General features: G+C 32.6%; 1 protein-coding gene and 3 long non-coding RNA genes across 4 annotated transcripts; 2 read left to right on the plus strand and 2 right to left on the minus strand.

Annotated features, from left to right (window-relative positions):
- Window positions 1–6226: 6226 nt before the first annotated feature.
- On the plus strand, window positions 6227–22963 carry LOC123682836. Its single transcript, XR_006747888.1, has 4 exons — window positions 6227–6503; window positions 19995–20702; window positions 21114–21940; window positions 21999–22963. It is a non-coding gene; the product is annotated as an uncharacterized LOC123682836 (long non-coding RNA).
- Window positions 8735–9885, plus strand: LOC123682837. Its single transcript, XR_006747889.1, has 2 exons — window positions 8735–8862; window positions 8921–9885. It is a non-coding gene; the product is annotated as an uncharacterized LOC123682837 (long non-coding RNA).
- Window positions 10284–10917, minus strand: LOC123682835 (EKC/KEOPS complex subunit TPRKB-like). The gene has a single exon (XM_045621641.1). The coding sequence runs from the start codon at window positions 10813–10815 to the stop codon at window positions 10315–10317; it is 501 nt and encodes a 166-aa protein (XP_045477597.1). The 5' UTR covers window positions 10816–10917; the 3' UTR covers window positions 10284–10314.
- On the minus strand, window positions 17798–19597 carry LOC123682841. Its single transcript, XR_006747892.1, has 3 exons — window positions 19226–19597; window positions 18861–19181; window positions 17798–18804 (listed from the first exon to the last, which is right to left on the minus strand). It is a non-coding gene; the product is annotated as an uncharacterized LOC123682841 (long non-coding RNA).
- Window positions 22964–23225: the final 262 nt, after the last annotated feature.

Below are 23225 nucleotides of genomic sequence, written 5' to 3' on the forward strand. Positions count from 1 at the left end.
ATTTGAATATATTAATTATATTTTCATGATCTGAAAATCAATAGCTACTATCGAACGGCATAAATAAGTTCTTTTCTGATTAAGACATAATGTCTCATAATTTAATAAAAATATAAATAAATACATAAATTAACCATTCATTTAATTATCAAATATTTGAAATAAACTGTGAAAAGTTGCTGCTTGACGCTCTGCAATAGGATAACCGGCCAGCCGACCCTGTGTATAGGGAAGCGACCTTACATCGAGTTGTTGTGCCGTTCTATTGAGTGGTCGTATTCTGGGCGTATGTCGTAGTATCTTTTCCTTTACGTAGCGCTCTCGGTAGCGCTGGTTCCGCCATCGGCTCTCGGCCGACCTAACGTGATGAGATGCTTTCAGTGACATTCCAAGGGTTGCAATTGTATAATTGTAACATTTGTGTTACATTTCAGACCTAATGTTACGGTGTTACGTACAATTCTGGAATAACCTGTTTGGGGTGATGTTACGAAAAGTAACCATTTACGATTGTGGTTTGTTAAAATTTATGAAAGGGAATAACAACGCTGGATGCTTTGGAAATCGAATATTAGGTGGGTCCGAAAGAAAATATTGGCCGGTATAAGTTATATTTTCCTGTTCTGAGTGGAAATATTCATTACCGAGGGAATTTGGATATCGAAATCGATAACTCCGATTGAGTTTGAATGAATTGAATATCTAGAATTATTTTCTATTTCCCGATAATTTTTGGGTCGGCCCGGCCGACCCTGCCGACCCTGACGAGCCGTCACTGTTGGTTACCAAAGGCCCGAACGAAGCATACAAAGAAGAAATCATCTACAGAGAAATAGGATTTTACAGACCTTCGAAGAAAATAAAAACTCAGTATTCGTAAAGCATCCCAACAACTCAATATTTCAGGAAACAGAATATTCAGAACACTTAAAAACAACAATTACATAGCATACCACTTCTACTTATTAGTGGGCAATAGAAAATCCGCATGCATTTCGCCTTAGAAATTTTCAAAATGAATTTAAATTTAATATTTGAATAGGAATAATTTCATGAAAGGATTTCGAAGCAGTCAAAACATATTAAAGAAAACGCGAAGTATTTTTTCATTTTTAACACCCTCGTATCTCGGAAACGAAGCATTTCCGGACCCATGTTCATAGGAACTTTTTTGCTTAAAATGATGTGATCTATCACCCATTTCAGTTTGTCGGAAACAAATCAGAACACCCTGTATATAATTGAAATCCCAATGATACCTTTCGGTGTTTGGCTAATACTAATATATAATGTTCAGAAAATTGTATCGCTAAAAAATTATTAACAATTAAATTCAATTTATTTACAGATAATATACATGTGCAATTTTATCAGAAATATACAATAAATCAAAAGAAAAAAAAAGTATTGTTGACATGGTGTTACAAAACAAAAACAATGACATAAGCCACAGCTGTGGAAAATAACCCTAACAATCTTCACAATAACACATGAATTCGAACACCGTGATGCCGAAGGTACCGGATCCGAATCCCGGCTAGAACATGGATGGTGGTGGACAATGCATTATCTTATATTACTTAATTATGGTAACATAGCATTACTGCTGAGCCCAAAAAAATAGAATGAAAAAAAAATTCGAACACCATTCACATGAATATCAACACCAAGGATAATAAGGAAATTATTAAAAAAAGAAAGAGAAGATTCAGAAACATCCCTCAAGGCAAAGTACTAATAGGATGAACAACACTTGGAGGTAAACAACAAACTGTAAATATTCAATACAGTAGAATATGTCCTACTCTATTGAATATTTACAAATGACAAGGATAAAAATCAATATTTTGAGTCATCTGTGAATATTCAATAGAGTAGAACATATTCTACTGTATTGAATATTTACAGATGACTCAAAATATTGATTTTTCTCCTTGTCCCTTTATTTGTTGCCAATTCCCTATTTGAAAATTTAATGGAATAGAAAATTCTCATTCTTATGAACAATTTAATGAGATATATTTCATCGAATTCAGGGCAGTCATGAGAAAATTCTATCTCCTTGAAAAGTTCTAAATACCTTCTCCCAATTCCTACTTCAGTACTAAACGAATCAAATTTTCGAAAAAATAATTTTTCCATTTTGAAAATGAATTGGAGAAATTTTTCCTGTGGAGCTTGCAAGGGGCCATATGTATTGAGATTATTGTCATAGGCCTTAAAATATGTCAATAATCTACTAGTTTGTAATTCAGTGAATCCTCCCAATTCCGATCATTTGACACAGTTATGGATGTTTAAAACTTTTCTCGATAAATATCCACAAATATAAGTGAACCCATTTTGGGATAATATATCCTCATTCCTATAATCTGTGTCAGGTAATGACAAATCTGAGTTTATTGGTGTTTCATTGATCTGACCCACAGTTATTAAAGAACTGCGATCAATTCTACTCAGATTTGTCAGTACTATGTCAGAATCATTAGAGCAATTCGAAGTTTGGCTATGAAAATAATTCTGACAAAAAAGTTTTTTGAACGTACGTTCAAATTGAATTGGGGTGGGGTTCACTGAATTACCTCCTTGTTGACGAATGCTACCAAAAAAATTCTCCAAACAATCTTGATTGACTCGTCTGGTGAAAAGATATTTGAAACCAGATGAATGTGTGACTTGCCACAACTGTTTTATTCCATTTATGGTGATTAGCCAACATTTCAGGCATTTAATTATTGATGTAACATCTTTACCCTGAGTATTAAATACCTTTATAGATTTGATAAATAGCATCATTTCATTAAGGTATTCAATTTGATAATCTACACCTCTGAAAGCATTACGATGAACAGTGTCTGCTTCCAGGGATGAAGAGTTCAACAAATCAAATACCTTATTGAATTTGTCGATGAGAATAACATTTGCAATTGCCTTTTGTGGCAAAGCACCTAAACTAATGTGGGTATTTAATCCACTGGCAAGGGTGTTACTCAATATTTGAGTGGCAAGTCTCACTTTCATCTTTTCGAAATTAGTTGGATGAATATGGGAATTGGTGAGTCTTGAAGCACATCTACTCATCTGTGTTCTATCTTTCTCATAGAACTGCTCAATATATGACCAGGAAGTTTCCATGCCGTTGAACTTGAATATATTTTTAATTAAATTGTTCCTAATCGCTTTTATTAAATGGGGAGTATCAAAAAAAAATATGCGTTCCCTGTTAAGTACTGTGAATGATGGCCTTTCAGGAGTAACACCCAATTTATTGGCCAATTCAATAAAATTACTTCCCATATGTCATTCACAGTACCATCCACAATTAAACCAACTTCTTCCAATTTTTCAATAGACATTTTCAAATTAAATTCAAGTTCAGTGGCTGTCATACAATTCTCAACAAAAAAGTATGCAATTGGTTGCTTCCAATTGCTATACAACCCTCTGGCCATGATTACAGTAACATTTTGAGCAGGAATAAACTCTTTCTCACCTATTCCCAAATCTTTCATCCCAATAATTTCATCACGTCCTATATTATAAAACAGATTTGCCTTGAGGGACATTTCGTCAATACATAATAGACAATGCCTGTCTTGCTCGAGCAGGCCAATTGTTTTTATTTTTAGAGCCTCATATAAAACATCATTGTCCAGGCCTGGTCTATATGAGATATCCTTCGTTATCCTCTCAAGACTTCTCACTGAAGGAAAAAGGAAAAGCTTTTTGAAGAAATTGTAAGATCTTGGGCCAAGAAAATATAGAGATAATGCAAATTTTTTGAATTGAGCACTATAACTTCTACCCTTTGCCTTATGCAGGTTTAACTCTGCTTGAATTCTCACGAAATCTGCCAAGTCCTGAGGCAGATACCTAAGGCACATTTCGTGGAATTCATCCATAGATTTATTCTCTTCCTTCTGATACTTTCCTCATTTTCCTCTGGAGAGAATACCTCTCTATTCTGTGGTTTAGTTGAATAAAGTTCGTTACAGTTAAGCGTCATATTTAATAATTTTGAAACGTACCCATTAAGCTTCCAGAATAAAACTTATATTTAACAGGTTATGTGCCCAGGAAAAGTAGGTAGTGAATTTTAAATATTACAAGATAGCTGAGTGTGAAATTCGGTCAGAAAACGCGTGTTGAGTGAAACGTATTCGTGCAACAAGTCAAAATGGCGGCGACGTATTTCAACAGCATCCCCAAGCTTTAAGGACGCGAAAATTACGATGAATGGTGTTTCGCGATTGAAAACGTAGCGGTACTGGAAGGATTAACAAACTGTTTGAATGGAACAGAACAGGACACAGTGTTAGTGGCCAAAGCCAAGGCAAAAGTGATCCTAACAATTGATCCCTCTTTGTACATTCACTTGAAAGAAGCAAAAAACGTTAAGGAAGTGTGTGATAAGTTAAGAAACCTTTATGAAGATTCAGGCTTCTCGCGAAAAATAGGACTATTGAGAACTCTAATCAACTTCTGCAATTCAATGGAGTCATACATCAATCAGAGGTTAGGTATTGAAACTTCTCAGAAGTCTTAAGCAACGCTCATATAGATGTATATAGTTAAGTTGAATAAAGTTCGTTACAGTTAAGCGTCATATTTAATAATTTTAAAACGTACCCATTAAGCTTCCAGAATAAAACTTATATATAACAACATGATCATTTAATTCAACTGGAACCCTCTAAAATTTAGGATTTTTTTATGTAAAGAGTTTTTGACACTGTTTCATTTGTTCTTTTTTTGTAAATGAGAACCTTCTGAAATAAAGATTGTTATTATTATTATTAACAAACTTGAACCTGCAAGAAACTAAGAATCAAGACAGAACTGAAACACAAAAGAGAGGTTGGAATTTACGCCTAAAACATTTCATCATTTTCAGTAGATAAGGATGAAATATGTTTTTGTGGAAATAGCGATACATTAGTTCCAAACCCTGGCCCTCGGGTCGCTAGCATCAACATTTCAAACGAATACGCAGTTGTCAGTCTTCTCTTTATTTGTCTATGATTACCGCTAATTTCAATAAATGTGTTCTGAACTAATGCCAGATTATTAATTACATCAAGCTCTAAACTCCTAATAATTTCACTCCCAATCATACAGAAATAGTTTGACCTGAAATTATAATCAATTATAAAAATTATGTTTATAACTAACTAGAAACTTGCCAATGAATGGACATTTGATTTTCAATAATTGCACTGACTCCTCATTCTATAACTCTATCCAGAAAAGCAACATGCATTGGGTCCGACTGACAAACTGCAAGTCCTTTTCCCGAATATGGTATTTTTTTCTCTGAAACTTTTGTATGATAATACACTAATAAGCTAACACAAATATAGATATAGTACCTTGAATACACTGATCTGGCTTTATATTCCCAATTAATTCCATGCCGGAATATTTATTGCTGAACGGGACATTTATAAAATACTTCTGGGACTTGCTGATGTCCCAGTCGGTACCCTTGAAGGAATAAATTTCTTCTGCTTCATACAACTTTCTTACATAATTTCGATATTATAAGGTGGTAAATTCCGTGAAATTTGTCTCATTAATTTAGAAGTAATGAAACCAATCCGCTTCATATGTTGTAAACATGGCCAGATTTTTAAAAAGCTTGACCTTTTTCTTCATATCTATAGCTTGAATGTCCATCGCTCCTGAAAAAACTGCACAAGCACAATACTTTATATAATTACACGAAAAAAATTACCTGTCTCCAAAGTCTTACTAATGATTTTGCCCAGTCACCACCAGATATCTCATTCCAAAAATATGCACACCCCCTATTCATTTGTTATCTGCATACCATACCCATAATTTTATTTAAATCCAATTATAGAAGTATAACAAGGTAGGTATTGAAATTTTTCAATACAAACTACGACGAAATGTTAATTTTTTTAAATAAACAAACATTAAAGACAGATATAATCCAAGTCCGAGCGGTCCGTGGTAATAACCGAACGCGCTTAAAATCGAATCAAAATCAACACACACACCAGGTATTCTATGAATCTTAAACTACAGGTCCCTTCCAGTCAGTGTGACCATCTATAGTAGAAATCTACTATTGTAGTAGATTTCGGGCCACCCATGGTAGATAAATTTTTCATAGTAGATTTCTGATTTGTTTGTCTGTTAGATACTAGATGGCACTATTCGCAATGAGTTTAAAAATTTGAAACCACCAAAACTCTGGCTCAGCCAACATCGAAAAATATTCGCACATTTCGAAATTTGCCAAGCAAATGCTATGTTTGCCATTGCCTAATGTTAAATGCGAAAGAATATTTTCCGAAATCAATAGAATAAAAACAAAAGATAGGAATAGATTCATGAACATAAATGTTGCTTCGATTCTAAAGAAGGATTAAAGGAAGCTGGTGAATGTAGCGAATTTACTCCAGATTCAGAAAAGTTGAATATGATGAATAAAAATACACTTTATGAAAATATGAAACTTTCTGAGATAAATATAGGTACAAGTCCATTCAGGAATTATTGACATCGAAGTAGGCCATGAACGTCTAGTCGCGGCTTTATTTCTGGTTACAAAAATATCACTAAAAATTGCTATGGTTCATCATAGAAATGACCAGTTTAAATTATTTTCATCATTTTTGTATCCGAAAGATCCTGAATTTTCGAAATTACGATTATTACGAAGGGACGCATACACTCATGATTTCATAAATTGAAATTCAGATTATATAACGTAAAAATATAGTGAAATGCTATCTCATTTCAAGGAAATTCAATGAAGAGATATCTATTCATTTAAGAGTCGCTCATGAAAGATCCCATTGAAGATCATTAAAATAGGCATATTCCTTTTCGCCAAAGGCTCTACAAAAATTGTTGCATTACTGATGGACACTGGATACCAACCTGCTTGCAAAATTCTTATTAAATCACTCTTATGGATCATTTTAACTGTGGTGTCTAAACTGGTAAAGAAAACAGAAAAAACTGGTTGATAAATTTAAATAGTGTAGCTTAGTGAATGGAAGAGCCGTAACATAATAAGACAGAAATAAAATTCAAAGAATCCATTTAGTATATGAAAAATTTTGACATCACAGTTGTACTGAACTTTCAAAATTGGAACCAATTTATCAGCCGATGTGTAAATTACTTTCTAAAGTCACTATTTAATGAAACTGTTCATGACATGAATGATTGTTTAAAGTTGTATGAAAAATATAGGTACTATTTGTACTTGAGTTTTCTGTTTTTTATTGAAATGCTTGTATACTAGTTTCTATTAAATTACATAAATTATTTTGCCCATAACAGCTTTAACTCACTCACTAAAAGCATTTTTGCATGAAATTATTTTCAATTTGTGAATTTTAAAATTTTATTGCATTCTATTATTATCTTCAAGGGGGTAAGAGATGAAGAAATTCTTGAAGTTACTCTTCTGAATATATTTTTCAATTAAATACTCAGTAAAAATTCTATAAAGCAATTGGAATTTATTAGATTTTTGGATTACTCATTGAAGAACAAAACACAGATATAACAATACTTAATTTCAATATAGAATATAAATAAGCTATAGATGCAATGCCAAGACTTTGTTTAGCAATCCAATCATAAAATAATTCTCTCTTCATAGATTTATATAATCCTCATGATCACCACTGTCAAAACAAAACATCCAGGTAAAAATCCAAATATCCAGCATTCAAAATAGTGCTCCTTCTACTTTTACCCTTGAGTATACTTGAAAAACATTTTGTTTTCTTTCTAGAGTCCACTGTTGAATAATGCTGGCATTTTCAAATAACCAAGTTTTCTCCAGATAAATGAATTTCACATTTTGTTGCAAATATTCTCTGTATTCACCATAAAATCGTACTCAACTTATTATATTTTTCTGTTTATCAATAAGAATTTTCCTTTTATTAACTGTTTTGAACTTGTAACCAATTACGTTTATGTAATGTTGTCTTTGATTGATTAAAATCCAGATGCTTTTTGGTCAATTTTCATCCAGGCTGATATATTGGTTGCTTTTGGCTCGGGTTTTGGTAACAATCAAATCATTCAATGATTCTTTGAAGGTGAAATCGTATTGCACAGGTTTTCTTCCACTAATAATCCAGGTTGTAATGACTTGCCTTCTTCTTTTTTCGAACAGTACTGTGAGAAATACTCAAATAAACTAATCAATGTGTGTTTGAAATTGATACAACTTTTAAGTTTCAAAATTTCTTCGATCAAAACCTATAACACAAACATACTGAAATCTAACCTCTTGTCAATGACATTTCCAATGCCAACCCGAAATCTGCAATTCAAAATGTTACTGAATGAGCCAGTACCAACTTAATTTCGATTTTCCATAGCCACCCGGGATGTCAATAATTCCTGAATGGACTGTATGTACTTTTTTCAATTTTAGGTAGACAACGTTATTTTATTGATTTTCTAACTATACTATATATATTTTTTATTATATGTTGTATTTTTGTATATATTTTAATATGTGTATATTTTTTAGATATTATTTTTACACTTTTGAATGTATAGGGGCCAATAATATGTTATGATACATAAATTCACATTATGTTATAATGCTATGAATAAACCCGTTATTTATTTATTTTATATTTGAATCAGTATTTCGTCAGTTTTAAATATCATTGATAAATACCTACAAATATGGATATGCGCATGCGCAAAGCTGATAGTAGATTTCTATCATCCTCGTAGTAGCACAGATTACTAACCACAGATTACTGTCTGTGGTAGTAGATTCGCTTTTTCAAAAGATGGTCACACTACTCACACTGCTTCCAGTTCTTTCTTCAGTTCACAGATCCACACATAGTGAGACAAACCCCTTCTCAAGAAAAATTTTGTAATAATTATTATTGTTCTATTTCAGGAACAAAAATGGGTGGAACAACAACCCAACATGTTTACAGTTCATGAGAACTTTTGAAAGGCTTTTGCTACAGTTTTCCAAAGGATGACAAATTAAGGGAAATGTAGATGAAAGCTGTAGGAAGAATTGATTTCCACCCTTCTTCCTCGTTGAAAATATGCAGTATGGATTAAACATACCATCATGCGGTTTTACGAAGATCTGCAGAGGAATTGAGATAGCCATAAAAAACTTTGAGTGTGACGGATAATAGAGTTCCTGCTGAAAACAAATTTCTTAATGCTTTTATCACTGCCAATGCTTAACATTATTACCCACTGATGACTAATTTATTTCCTGAATTAGATGACCATTTTTATGAATCATCCCCTGTGGGTGTTAATAATGGATTTCTATTGATCAAGGAGATAGTAAAAGCCTATTTCAAAACTAGGGTTTTCAATCTTGCGAAAAAATGTACTCAAAAATACAAGGTCAATCTGTTCGACAGCAGCTTACAAAATTTATTTTATTTAATCACCAATAATGTATATTAGGTATATTTCCCATTCCTGCATGATGAATTTGTCAATTTTAAGTTCAGAGTCTCAATTCAGAAAAACTAATTTTTAATATTATATTTTCCATTCACCACTGATTTCAGGATAAATTTCTCCAGTTGAAATTCTTATTGTAAACTTCTCGAATGTTTAAATTGTCAAGAATTATTTTGTATAGTATTTTAGGCTTAATTGCCACTAGTTACCAATTGCACTTGTGGATCAGAAATAAAGACTTCATAATATCAATGACTTGCAGAACATTGATTAATTTTCTATTGTACAGTTTTTACTATATCAAATATATATTCTTTATTTGTTATAAATTTCATTGAATAATTCCATTCAAGCTTAAACACTAGGTTTTACGCAATATACTCATTATCTCTATGTTCGTGGAGGAGTAAAATATAATTTTGATACTAACGTGGATTTGTTTCATTGATTCCAATCTTCCTGTAAAATTGACTGGTCGAGAAAGTATTTGTTATTGTTTTTTCTTGAGTAAAATGGTAATCTTTTGGCTCAATTTCATAATTCAAAATTACCTTCAAACTTTTAAGTAGTAACTTGAATTAAATTTTTTGATGTTAAATTAGCTGTTTTTTTCACAAGTATTTGGTGAAGAGAATTGAAGTTACTGTGAAGTGGATACATGTGGGCATTATATAACTTGTATTAAGTATACAAGGAATACTATTGCATAAAAATATTTTAATTTTGAAGACTTATGAACAGTAAAATTAATGAGTAGAGTAGGTACCTAAAAAGATGTCAGTAATGAGACTATTCATTTTAGAAGGGAATTCACAAAGAAAGAAAAATCACATCCATTAGAAATCAACTAATAATTTCTTACTTTATTGCAATTCGGCTAACAACAGAATCTAATAAATCATTATTTTGGAACTCTTCTTCTCCTATTTTATAATTTTTTTTCACTAAACTGACGTCAGTTAATTCACTGATTCTATTCACATTTACTTCTTCACCGTTTATAAAATCAATAGTTTCTGCAGCTTCATTAATTTTGTTTATTAATACTATGAGTAAGTCCTTGTCACCGTCACTCGCTCCGAAAGTTTTTAAACTGGCCGTTATATTTTTGGATATAGACAGATTGAAGAGAATTTCAGAGTAAACTGTTTTCGTTTTGAATTCTTTTGCTGTTGATGCTTTGTTAGCTGCCACTACTACTTGAAACGGATCGACTATAAGACTAGGCTTTATTGCACTGCATTTTAGTTTTCCTTCAATCAATTTTTTTACAATATCTTCTGCATTTTTTACATTTTTATATAAATGCATGTATATCTTAGAGTTAGTTGAGGGATCGAGATCTAATTGCCAGTTCATTTCTATTTGTTGAATTGAAATGAATTTATAATTTTAAGAGAACAGATATGAGGTTACTCCAGAGCATAGAGAAATGATCTTTCTCCTTTGTCTATGGTCCAGAGACAATCGATATCTCGGCTCTCAGGTCTTTGAGTAAAGAATAACAGGAAGGAGTGTGATGTCTAAAAACTTGGTGAATGAACTGATTAGATCTTGTTTTGCCAATTTTGAGAATATTAGTTAAGCTTCGTTATGTCAAATGTAGGTAGCGCTATCAACAAATTAAGATTCTTGTTATTTATGAGTTTTGTGCCATTATGTACCTTAATGTTTATCTCTCATTATAGTTATGACCTGTGTAAGCAATTGTTATACTAATTAACACCAATAAACTCTCTCTCTATTTCAAATATTTGAATTCATTCTAGTAAACTTTTTGTGTTTTGTTTCACGACTTTGCACGATCATACTCGGTTACATATTGCCTTTGATTGGCCAGGATCGGGTTTTAATTAATGTATCCAATCAAAATCAAAGGAAAAAAGATCGAAATGACAGGTATGACATTGTGGCGCCGCCACGAAATAAAACTAATATTCTCAATTTGGTCGACTGTCATTGCATTATAGTTATTTATGCAACAAGTGCAAAAAGTGAATGTTTATTGCACGAGTTGCATACAACATTTTTTCTACGTTCATGCAAAAAGCAAAAAATGATTTATTGAGGTACGGCACTAGGTGTAGGAAAATGAAAAGCGCAACTTGAATACTTGATTATTAATATCGATTTGCATTGAAACAGGAACTAAAACGTTACGAACAATTTAACTCAAACTTTATTTTTACCCTCAATGTTGAAAGTGAATGAACAATTGGTGTAATTTTCAATATGAATATTTCGTAGTGAACAGGGGCGGATCCAGGGGGGGGGCCATGGGGGCCATGGCCCCCCCCCTCGCGGAACTTATAACTATAAAAGTGTATCCTGAATTCCCGAGAAATATGCACTCATTAAGTTTTAAATTTTTTTTTCCAATAGATAGCTTTAGTTATCTGTATTACGCGTTTAATAAGTCCGATCGGGTTCCACATCATGGCGTTAGAAAGATGAGATTTTGTACTGCATAATCTTTTGCGAAAGTTTTGTGATAAGTTTACTCAGCGCGCGTTGAAGATGGACAAAATAACAAAGAAAAAATACGTTATATTTGAGTTTTTCTTCGATAAAGGCGAAAATGCGAGCCAAGCGGCTGAAAATTTAAATAGTGTTTATGTTCTTGATACTGTAATAGCCAATTACGCGCAATTTTGTTTTCGTCGATTCCGTTCCGGTAATTTTTATGTCAAAGATGCTTGATGCTGGAGACCAATTGTCTAAAATATCGACAAAACCAAGGACATTTTCGGGTCCTGTTTCCATTGCTCAAGAGTTGAAGATTGCGTAAAAAACCTTTTTGAACCATTTGCAAAAGGCTGGTCTCAAGAAGAAGCTAGATGTATGGGTACCACACGAGTTACTGCAAAAAACCTCTTGGACCGAATTTCCATTTGCGAATCGCTGCTGAAACGCAATAAAATAACCCCATTGTGGAAACGGTTGGTGGCTGGTGATGAAATGTGAATGACTTACGACAACGTCAAGTGAAAACGGTCCTAGTAAAAAAGCGGTGAGCTGTCGGAAACGGTCAGGAAGGTTTTGCTGTGTATTTGGTGGGATTGGCAGGGAATTATCTACATAAGCTGCTCCCCTAAGGCACAAATATTGACTCGGATCTGTACTGTCAACATTTAGACCTTCTGAAGGAAGCAATTGCCCAGAAGCAACCACAAGGAGAGGAATTGTGTTCCTTGGGGACAACGTAAGGCCACACACATCAATAGTGACTCGCCAGAAGTTCTTATGCATCCACCTTATAATCCGGACCTGGCACCAAGGGATTATCATATCTTGCTGTCCATGGCGAACAATTTTGCTGGTGAAAAATTCGTTTTAACAGAGGCTTGTGAAATTCGACTGTCTCAATTTTTCGCCAATATCGACTAGGGCTTCTATGAGGGAGGCATACACAAACCTTCAAAAAAGCAACAAGTTATAGAACAAAACGGCGCATATTCGAAAGGAAACGGATCATTCTAACTGTGGTAATTAAATCTTGATTTTTATGCAAAAATAATGATTTTTTCTATACCTCATACTTTCTTGTGCCCGAGTTTTCTCATGAAATACATCTACATATATTCATGAAATTGTTCGAACTTGTTTTTGTACTACAAATATTTTGGAAACTGAATATGATATGATTTACTAAAATACATCTTTCTATAAAAAAACACGTGTCTTGATAGGCACCAACAAAAAATTCCGCTATTTTGCTAATCGATATCAGCCGTGACTTTCTATGGCCCCCCCCTCAGACATCGCCTGGATCCGCCCCTGGTAGTGAAGTACTTTTTAAATCCACTTCTTGATTTGTTACTGCTGTAAACGAACTAGTACTTGGTAACTGTACATCGTTATTTCCTTCAGGCTGAAATATTTGTTTGTCATGATGACAGCACGTTGAAGTAGAATGACAGATGAGTGCAATAAAAACTTTATTGCACTAGTGCAATAAAGAACTTCTTTTTCCACTAAATATAGTTCAATAAAGTTTTGCTTTCTGCATGAATGTAGAAAAAAAATTGACGAGTGCATGCATCATGTTTTTTTTTTGGTGACCTGGTGACAATTAGAGTAACTAGAAATGTTGACATGGTTCTTGCAGTCAGTCGGGTCAGTCCTTTTCATTCCTCTGAGGTCCTTGCATTCTGCTTTGTTTTTGTGTGATATTCTACAAATATTTATATTTATTTTAAATCATTTCAATAGTTATGAGTCGTTCGAATCGCTATTGTTCAGTTACTCAGTGTTTTTCCTGGAAAAAAAGTTCAGATATCAAGTTCCATGCTTTCCCTCAAACCGGTAATAAATATCGTGTTTGGGTGGAAGGGAAATTGGGGAGTAAAGTGCTGATGGATCGACAAAAAGCTTTGCAACTGACATTCAAAATCGATAAACCAATGACAAGAAATATGAAAATATGTTTCCTGCATTTTATCTTTGATGATTATTTTTATCGAGGTAAGCACTGATAGCACATGAAATTTTAGATTATATTTATGGGGATAATAATAATAATAATAATCGTTTACAGATTCCAGTTCTACTCAGGAAGAATGTTTGAAAAAGACTGCTGTGCCTTCCAGAAATCTTCCTGTTGGATCCACTACCACAAAGGAAGAACCTGAATGTTCTAGTAGTAGATCTGACAGATTGAATCAAAGAAATATCAACAAAGAAAAACTTATTGCTGAAGAATGCTCTTGTGAAGAAATCGAACCTGCTCTACAATCTACTTCCCAAGATGAAATCGAAGCTGCACAAGGTCTATTACAGCTTCTTCAGGGTCAGCCTGATTATAATGGGCCTAAAACTTCCAAGGATTTCGAAGTGCAAGTGAATACTCCTTAAGTATCTTCTTTGTGTGACCTGATAAAAACAGATACCTAGTGCTCTAAACAGTTTTATTGGTTTCACTAATATGAAACTATTAGGTACAATAGTAGAAGCAGTACAATCTATTTACTGTGATCAAAGATCACATCGTTTAACAATCAAGCAGCGTATTATTTTAGTTTTAACAAAATTGAAATGTGATCTTTCATAATATGTGACATTATCTGTTTTATTTGGCATTTCACAAGAATTGTGCCAAAGATACATTGTCTTCAAATCTAAGGTACCTTTACACAATATTGGAAAAATTCCTCAGAAATATTTGGACATGTACTCTGAAATTCTATATATTTTTTTTCAGGGCACACTGATGATATAGTATATCCAAAGTCACTTGAACTAGTCTATAAAAACGCTTGGCCAGAGATAATTGCAAAACAGTCATAAACCATAGGCGTACACTTTTCAAACCCTTGAGTTGAAAATAATATTTTTGCGTATGTATGGGACTCAGATGTCGATTCTTTCAGAAAATTTGTGACGTGAGTAGCTTTTGCTGTTACATCAAAAATATCAAATATGATACTATATGTCATTCTACGGTGTTATAATTTGATTATTCTTTATTCTCGACCTGTAATATACTATCAAGGAACGTTATCAACGATGATGAATTGATCGTTGCATAGAATTATAAGAGCACGAAAATGTTTGAGATGAATTCGGAAATGTTCTGTCTGAAGATAAGACAAACTAGGGTAGAATAGGTGTATGACCTTGAGATCCTTGAATGACATCCAATTTTCTACGTCAAATTAGCAGCTACGTTGCCGAATTGAATTTTATTTCTTCGTTATTGTAAGGCGAAATTCATGTCCCTCAGTGGAAGCAGAAGGCTTAATGATAATAATGTACAGGGTGATTCTCCGCGATGGCCTATTGTTTATGGAAAACTAATAATAATTTTGTGCTGAAAATTTAAACAATTTCCTTTGATACCGGAAACAGATTACTACTTTCTTATTTCAAACGGCACACCCAGTATATTATTGCATTATCAGATAGCTTGGTTGATGATAATTTCAGCAATATGGCAATACTTGAGTATAAGCTCAACGGTTCATAAGTTGAAGAGATTCCTATAGATATCTTATGAAAAGTTTTTTGGAAAAATCTATATTTTTTATTCATTCAGTCAATTTTACGTAGATATAAAAAGAGAGGGGTCTCAAGCAAATCCTATACGTAAAGAGTTATTGAGGAAAAACTTGAACTAAGGAAAACTGCAATTTCTCATTGAATGGAGTAGTCTATGACTTCCAAAAAACATAAAAAGAAACTAAAAAGTCGAAATTTCATGAATTATAATAAATAATTCTTTAAGATGGTTGAAAATCTATAAACCAATAATTTCCTGAAATGTCAAATTTAGTTATCCAAATTTCGATTTTAGTTTCTATGTTCTCCGGAAGTCATAGACCGAGTCATAGACTACTCCACTCAGTTAGAAATTGTAGTATTTCCTCAGTTCAAGTTTTTCCTCGATAACTCCTAAATTTTTCGAATTCAGAATCAGAATAAATATTCAAAGATATATGTAACCTATTATTAAAACTGTCCCGACTGATGGCAGGAAATGGTGAAATATTTCTATTTTCTATAAAATACCTACTTGATTGATTTTTCGATCTGGCTACGTAGCTGCTAATTTGACGTACTAAGAGTCTCAACATAATATGCCTATTCTACATGATTTTTCAAACCAGTAATAACATTGCTATAATCAGAAAAATGTTATGAAAATTTTGTTGCTTAATCTCATTTTAATCAATTCTTCCTTCAGTGGAATGAAGATATTTAGGATGCGAAATCATTTTCTTCAGAACCCGTCATATATCAATTCTGACTTTGAAAGTAAATGGAGGAATTGATTTGATATTCATCTTTTTTTACATAAGCCATAGAATTGTGCCGAACATCATGGGCGCCCGCAGGGGGGGGGCCAGGGGGGGCCATGGCCCCCCCTGAGATTTTGAATGCCTCATTTTTCAGCACAACACCCTCAATATTACTTTCTCAATCCAAAGGGCAAGGAAAAAAGGAAAGTAATAGATTCACAACTATTTTCCGGTTTGCAATGGAATTATACATACTATACATATAATCCATAATCGGCAGAGGTATTTTTTGAATTGAAAACTTTCTTAGGCGCGTTGAGCACTTCTTGGGTGGAGAAAATTCATGGAACCGAAAGCACTCCATGCGTGTCAATTTGTTTATAAATTCATCTTATACACTGCGTCCGTAACCGTTAAGTATGGAACAAAATTCATGTTTAGCTAAACAGACCATTCTAAGAAATAATCCTGAAACACGTCGATTTTTTATTTAAATTTACCGTATTTTAAAATAATAATCTAATATAAAGGGTGAATTACTTTCGAGTAATGACGTCAGCGTAATTTTTTTTTTGAAGGAACACCCCAATTTGTCTCAATTTTCCGATTACTTTGGCTGAGCAGATTCCAAAAATGTATCACATATTGATTCCAATTGGTACAGGGTGGACAGAAATACAATAGTTTTGCATGTGCTCATAAAGTGACGCGTAACATTCTTTATTAGTTAAATTAACAATATTATCAAAAATACGGCAATTGGTTTGAATTTAACACCCTGTAGTTTGTTACATTTTTAGATTAATAAAAATGTATAAAAATAAGAAATAATTTCTTTCATATTCTGTCTGCTACACCACAAGTACCAAACATGTTTGGAAACAGCTCATTTTTATTAGTCTAAAAATTTAACAAACTACAGGGTGTTACATTCAAACCAATTAGCGCTAGACAATAAGTATTGTTAATTTAACTAATAAAGAATATTATGCGTTATTTTACGAAACTATTGTATTTTTGTCCACCCTGTACCAATTCTAGTGATCTTTCGAAATTCAGAGTAGACGCTGGTGATAAATATAAATACAGAAATAGAAAGAAACGGAATACTGATGTCGCCTACGACAATCATGGACGCCTTATCGTTTTTCAATAATTTTCATTTTGCCCCCCCCTGAGAAAAATTTCTGCGGGCGCCCATGCCGAACATCATAGTCGAAATCATTAAAAGCATCAATCACACAACGAACTAAAACTACGTAAAAATGCATTTCAATAATACCCCTATGGACCACACTGGTCTATGCGAATTATTAGAAAGTAATTAAGAAGTGATAGATGCAGCCAATGAGTGTAAACAAAAACGCTCTCAATGTGGAAAGGGGAATACGAGGGGAAATATTCAGCCAATAAGATCAATCTAATCGGGACATTCTTGTTTCCAAGACGATTTGCTAAATACCGGGGTTTATTTGAGAGTATTGATTGATAGCAATATTTTCATAAATTCCAAAGGAATTTCTGGAAACTTGGAAAACCCTTGTATAATTGAAATATTAAGGCTTCCTCCAAGTGACTTTGGATATACTATACTTCTCTATCACATTTTAATTATTTTAGAATAGTCGTATAATATGCCGAATATATTTTCAAAATGAATACATTTCATAAGTGAAATATTTTCAATTGAATTCTCATTATTTTTGACGATTCATTAGTCAAGCAATAATATAATTCGATAAATAGTTATCAATATGAGAAGTTTTAAGTAACCTAGTCATATAAATTTATAACATTTTATGTAAATTGAGTTATCTCTTAATAAATAAATAAAAATGGTTATGCAACTTTCTGTAGTATTCCTAAAAATATTCAATACTTTAGCATTTGTAATATTTTGTTGGGACTGTATAATTGAAGGGTAACGTGAAATGATCAATTCGGATAAGTAAAAAAACCTGTTAGAGTTCACCCTGGGTAACTTTTTTTCAAACATGCCTACAACAAATCGATTAGTCCATCTAGCGGCAGCTAGATGAACTAGATTATAGAAGACAATTGGTTCATCTAGCGGTGAATAGACGAACTAGCGTATGAAGGACGATGAGTCCTTGTAGCGGCCTATAGACAACAGAACTGAAACACAAAAGAGAGGTTGGAATTTACGCCTAAAACATTTCATCATTTTCAGTAGATAAGGATGAAATATGTTTTTGTGGGAAATAGCGATACATTAGTTCCAAACCCTGGCCCTCGGGTCGCTAGCATCAACATTTCAAACGAATACGCAGTTGTCAGTCTTCTCTTTATTTGTCTATGATTACCGCTAATTTCAATAAATGTGTTCTGAACTAATGCCAGATTATTAATTACATCAAGCTCTAAACTCCTAATAATTTCACTCCCAATCATACAGAAATAGTTTGACCTGAAATTATAATCAATTATAAAAATTATGTTTATAACTAACTAGAAACTTGCCAATGAATGGACATTTGATTTTCAATAATTGCACTGACTCCTCATTCTATAACTCTATCCAGAAAAGCAACATGCATTGGGTCCGACTGACAAACTGCAAGTCCTTTTCCCGAATATGGTATTTTTTTCTCTGAAACTTTTGTATGATAATACACTAATAAGCTAACACAAATATAGATATAGTACCTTGAATACACTGATCTGGCTTTATATTCCCAATTAATTCCATGCCGGAATATTTATTGCTGAACGGGACATTTATAAAATACTTCTGGGACTTGCTGATGTCCCAGTCGGTACCCTTGAAGGAATAAATTTCTTCTGCTTCATACAACTTTCTTACATAATTTCGATATTATAAGGTGGTAAATTCCGTGAAATTTGTCTCATTAATTTAGAAGTAATGAAACCAATCCGCTTCATATGTTGTAAACATGGCCAGATTTTTAAAAAGCTTGACCTTTTTCTTCATATCTATAGCTTGAATGTCCATCGCTCCTGAAAAAACTGCACAAGCACAATACTTTATATAATTACACGAAAAAAATTACCTGTCTCCAAAGTCTTACTAATGATTTTGCCCAGTCACCACCAGATATCTCATTCCAAAAATATGCACACCCCCTATTCATTTGTTATCTGCATACCATACCCATAATTTTATTTAAATCCAATTATAGAAGTATAACAAGGTAGGTATTGAAATTTTTCAATACAAACTACGACGAAATGTTAATTTTTATAAATAAACAAACATTAAAGACAGATATAATCCAAGTCCGAGCGGTCCGTGGTAATAACCGAACGCGCTTAAAATCGAATCAAAATCAACACACACACCAGGTATTCTATGAATCTTAACCTACAGGTCCCTTCCAGTCAGTGTGACCATCTATAGTAGAAATCTACTATTGTAGTAGATTTCGGGCCACCCATGGTAGATAAATTTTTCATAGTAGATTTCTGATTTGTTTGTCTGTTAGATACTAGATGGCACTATTCGCAATGAGTTTAAAAATTTGAAACCACCAAAACTCTGGCTCAGCCAACATCGAAAAATATTCGCACATTTCGAAATTTGCCAAGCAAATGCTATGTTTGCCATTGCCTAATGTTAAATGCGAAAGAATATTTTCCGAAATCAATAGAATAAAAACAAAAGATAGGAATAGATTCATGAACATAAATGTTGCTTCGATTCTAAAGAAGGATTAAAGGAAGCTGGTGAATGTAGCGAATTTACTCCAGATTCAGAAAAGTTGAATATGATGAATAAAAATACACTTTATGAAAATATGAAACTTTCTGAGATAAATATAGGTATGTACTTTTTTCAATTTTAGGTAGACAACGTTATTTTATTGATTTTCTAACTATACTATATATATTTTTTATTATATGTTGTATTTTTGTATATATTTTAATATGTGTATATTTTTTAGATATTATTTTTACACTTTTGAATGTATAGGGGCCAATAATATGTTATGATACATAAATTCACATTATGTTATAATGCTATGAATAAACCCGTTATTTATTTATTTTATATTTGAATCAGTATTTTGTCAGTTTTAAATATCATTGCTAAATACCTACAAATATGGATATGCGCATGCGCAAAGCTGATAGTAGATTTCTATCATCCTCGTAGTAGCACAGATTACTAACCACAGATTACTGTCTGTGGTAGTAGATTCGCTTTTTGAAAGATGGTCACACTACTCACCAGGGGGGTGAAACTCGTAGTACTAAATTGGAAACAAATATTCTATGCGCCTACCTAACAGAGAATGAAAGAGATAGAAGATGTATGGTTATCTCTGTCGCTCATGATAAGAAGGATAATGTTCCAAAATCCAAATTGACATTCGACAGTTGCAGTTATAACCAAACATTTTCGGATAGTAGTATTGAAAAATATTCAACATTCGTTGAAAAAAAAAATTTTATCCGTTAAGACTGATATTAGATATTATGTTAATTTATTTTTTGTTTGAAAAACCAACATTTTTATTATTTATCTTTGTGAGTATTAAAAAAAAATCAATTTGTGCAATAAAAAAAATTTTTAAATCTTTTGATCTTATATTATGTTATTTGTTTTTAGTTTGAAAAACCAAACATAATTTGGTATTTAAAAAAACTCAACATTTCAATTCAATTTCAATTCCAAAATTATTATTTGTGATATATTTATTAGAGATTTGTTTTTTTACCGATGGTGTTTTTTAGTCAGTAAGAATCTGACACTACTGTTTGAGTGCGGACCCTTGCAGTGTCTCCTGTGAGGAAGGATCCTCTCAGGCAGCTGTACAAAGCTTTATTGTGTTTGTTTTGTGCAATTGATGCAAGATATTTCACCTATAAAAAAAAAAACTTATTATTGATCATAAAATTGTTGAATGAATTCGTTGACATTCTAATATCTGTTTACAGGTCTGCACAACTTTTGGTCTAGTCTAAGGATTGAAATGAGTGCCTCAAATCTTCGATGGACGACTCCATTGGTTATGTACATCCTAAAATGGCTGTTTGATTACTATATCATCAATTTTTAACAGAATTATAAATGATTGAATGAATTTGACCGGTAAAGGTCAATAATTAATCATGGAAAACCCATTTATTAGTTGCCGACGTGAAGCCAACATACTTTAAAATCCCATATATCGCAGACCTCTCACAAAAAGCTCGTCATTTTTCAAAATACGAAGGGGTTGCAATTGCTTTGAAACATCAAAATAGATAATTTTTTTACACTTTCATAGACTTAAGTTTATATTTAATATTGTATTCCTTCTTTCAGAGCCCTGAAGGTATAACGAAACTGGTCGGCAACTTATAAATGGGATTTCCATGATTAATTTTTGACCTTTACCTGCTAATTTCATTCAATCGTACAGTCATTATCAACCAACAATATTATAAATTATGTACTGTATATCTGTTTGTTCCATGTAGTGTGTCCATTGAAATATTAGATAGAAGTCAAATAATATAGAGTGAAATCAATTTTTGTTTTTTTTACTAGTAGAATTAAAGGCCGCTTACATTTCAAACTTTCCTGCGGTAATTTCAAATTTTCCCGCCCTGAAGAAAGCCTATTTCTCACTTTGCCCGTTGGTGTCGCTAGTGAGGACCTAATCAAGATGGCGGCTATTTTGTTTCCACAGATTAGTAGGGAGATTGCATTTCTTATTATTAGTATTCTGTGCTACTCACACTACTTCCAGTTCTTTCTTCAGTTCACAGATCCACACATAGTGAGACAAACCCCTTCTCAAGAAAAATTTTGTAATAATTATTATTGTTCTAATTCAGGAACAAAAATGGGTGGAACAACAACCCAACATGTTTACAGTTCATGAGAACTTTTGAAAGGCTTTTGCTACAGTTTTCCAAAGGATGACAAATTAAGGGAAATGTAGATGAAAGCTGTAGGAAGAATTGATTTCCACCCTTCTTCCTCGTTGAAAATATGCAGTATGGATTAAACATACCATCATGCGGTTTTACGAAGATCTGCAGAGGAATTGAGATAGCCATAAAAAACTTTGAGTGTGACGGATAATAGAGTTCCTGCTGAAAACAAATTTCTTAATGCTTTTATCACTGCCAATGCTTAACATTATTACCCACTGATGACTAATTTATTTCCTGAATTAGATGACCATTTTTATGAATCATCCCCTGTGGGTGTTAATAATGGATTTCTATTGATCAAGGAGATAGTAAAAGCCTATTTCAAAACTAGGGTTTTCAATCTTGCGAAAAAATGTACTCAAAAATACAAGGTCAATCTGTTCGACAGCAGCTTACAAAATTTATTTTATTTAATCACCAATAATGTATATTAGGTATATTTCCCATTCCTGCATGATGAATTTGTCAATTTTAAGTTCAGAGTCTCAATTCAGAAAAACTAATTTTTAATATTATATTTTCCATTCACCACTGATTTCAGGATAAATTTCTCCAGTTGAAATTCTTATTGTAAACTTCTCGAATGTTTAAATTGTCAAGAATTATTTTGTATAGTATTTTAGGCTTAATTGCCACTAGTTACCAATTTCACTTGTGGATCAGAAATAAAGACTTCATAATATCAATGACTTGCAGAACATTGATTAATTTTCTATTGTACAGTTTTTACTATATCAAATATATATTCTTTGTTTGTTATAAATTTCATTGAATAATTCCATTCAAGCTTAAACACTAGGTTTTACGCAATATACTCATTATCTCTATGTTCGTGGAGGAGTAAAATATAATTTTGATACTAACGTGGATTTGTTTCATTGATTCCAATCTTCCTGTAAAATTGACTGGTCGAGAAAGTATTTGTTATTGTTTTTTCTTGAGTAAAATGGTAATCTTTTGGCTCAATTTCATAATTCAAAATTACCTTCAAACTTTTAAGTAGGTAGTAACTTGAATTAAATTTTTTGATGTTAAATTAGCTGTTTTTTTCACAAGTATTTGGTGAAGAGAATTGAAGTTACTGTGAAGTGGATACATGTGGGCATTATATAACTTGTATTAAGT

Source organism: Harmonia axyridis, chromosome 6 (assembly GCF_914767665.1).
Source record: "Harmonia axyridis chromosome 6, icHarAxyr1.1, whole genome shotgun sequence".
NCBI classification, from domain to species: domain Eukaryota; kingdom Metazoa; phylum Arthropoda; class Insecta; order Coleoptera; family Coccinellidae; genus Harmonia; species Harmonia axyridis.

What these genes read in the sequence shown, in the direction of transcription:
- LOC123682835 (XM_045621641.1), bottom strand. Translation starts at nt 10,815, where the DNA reads ATGAACTGGCAATTAGATCTCGATCCCTCAACTAACTCTAAGATATAC.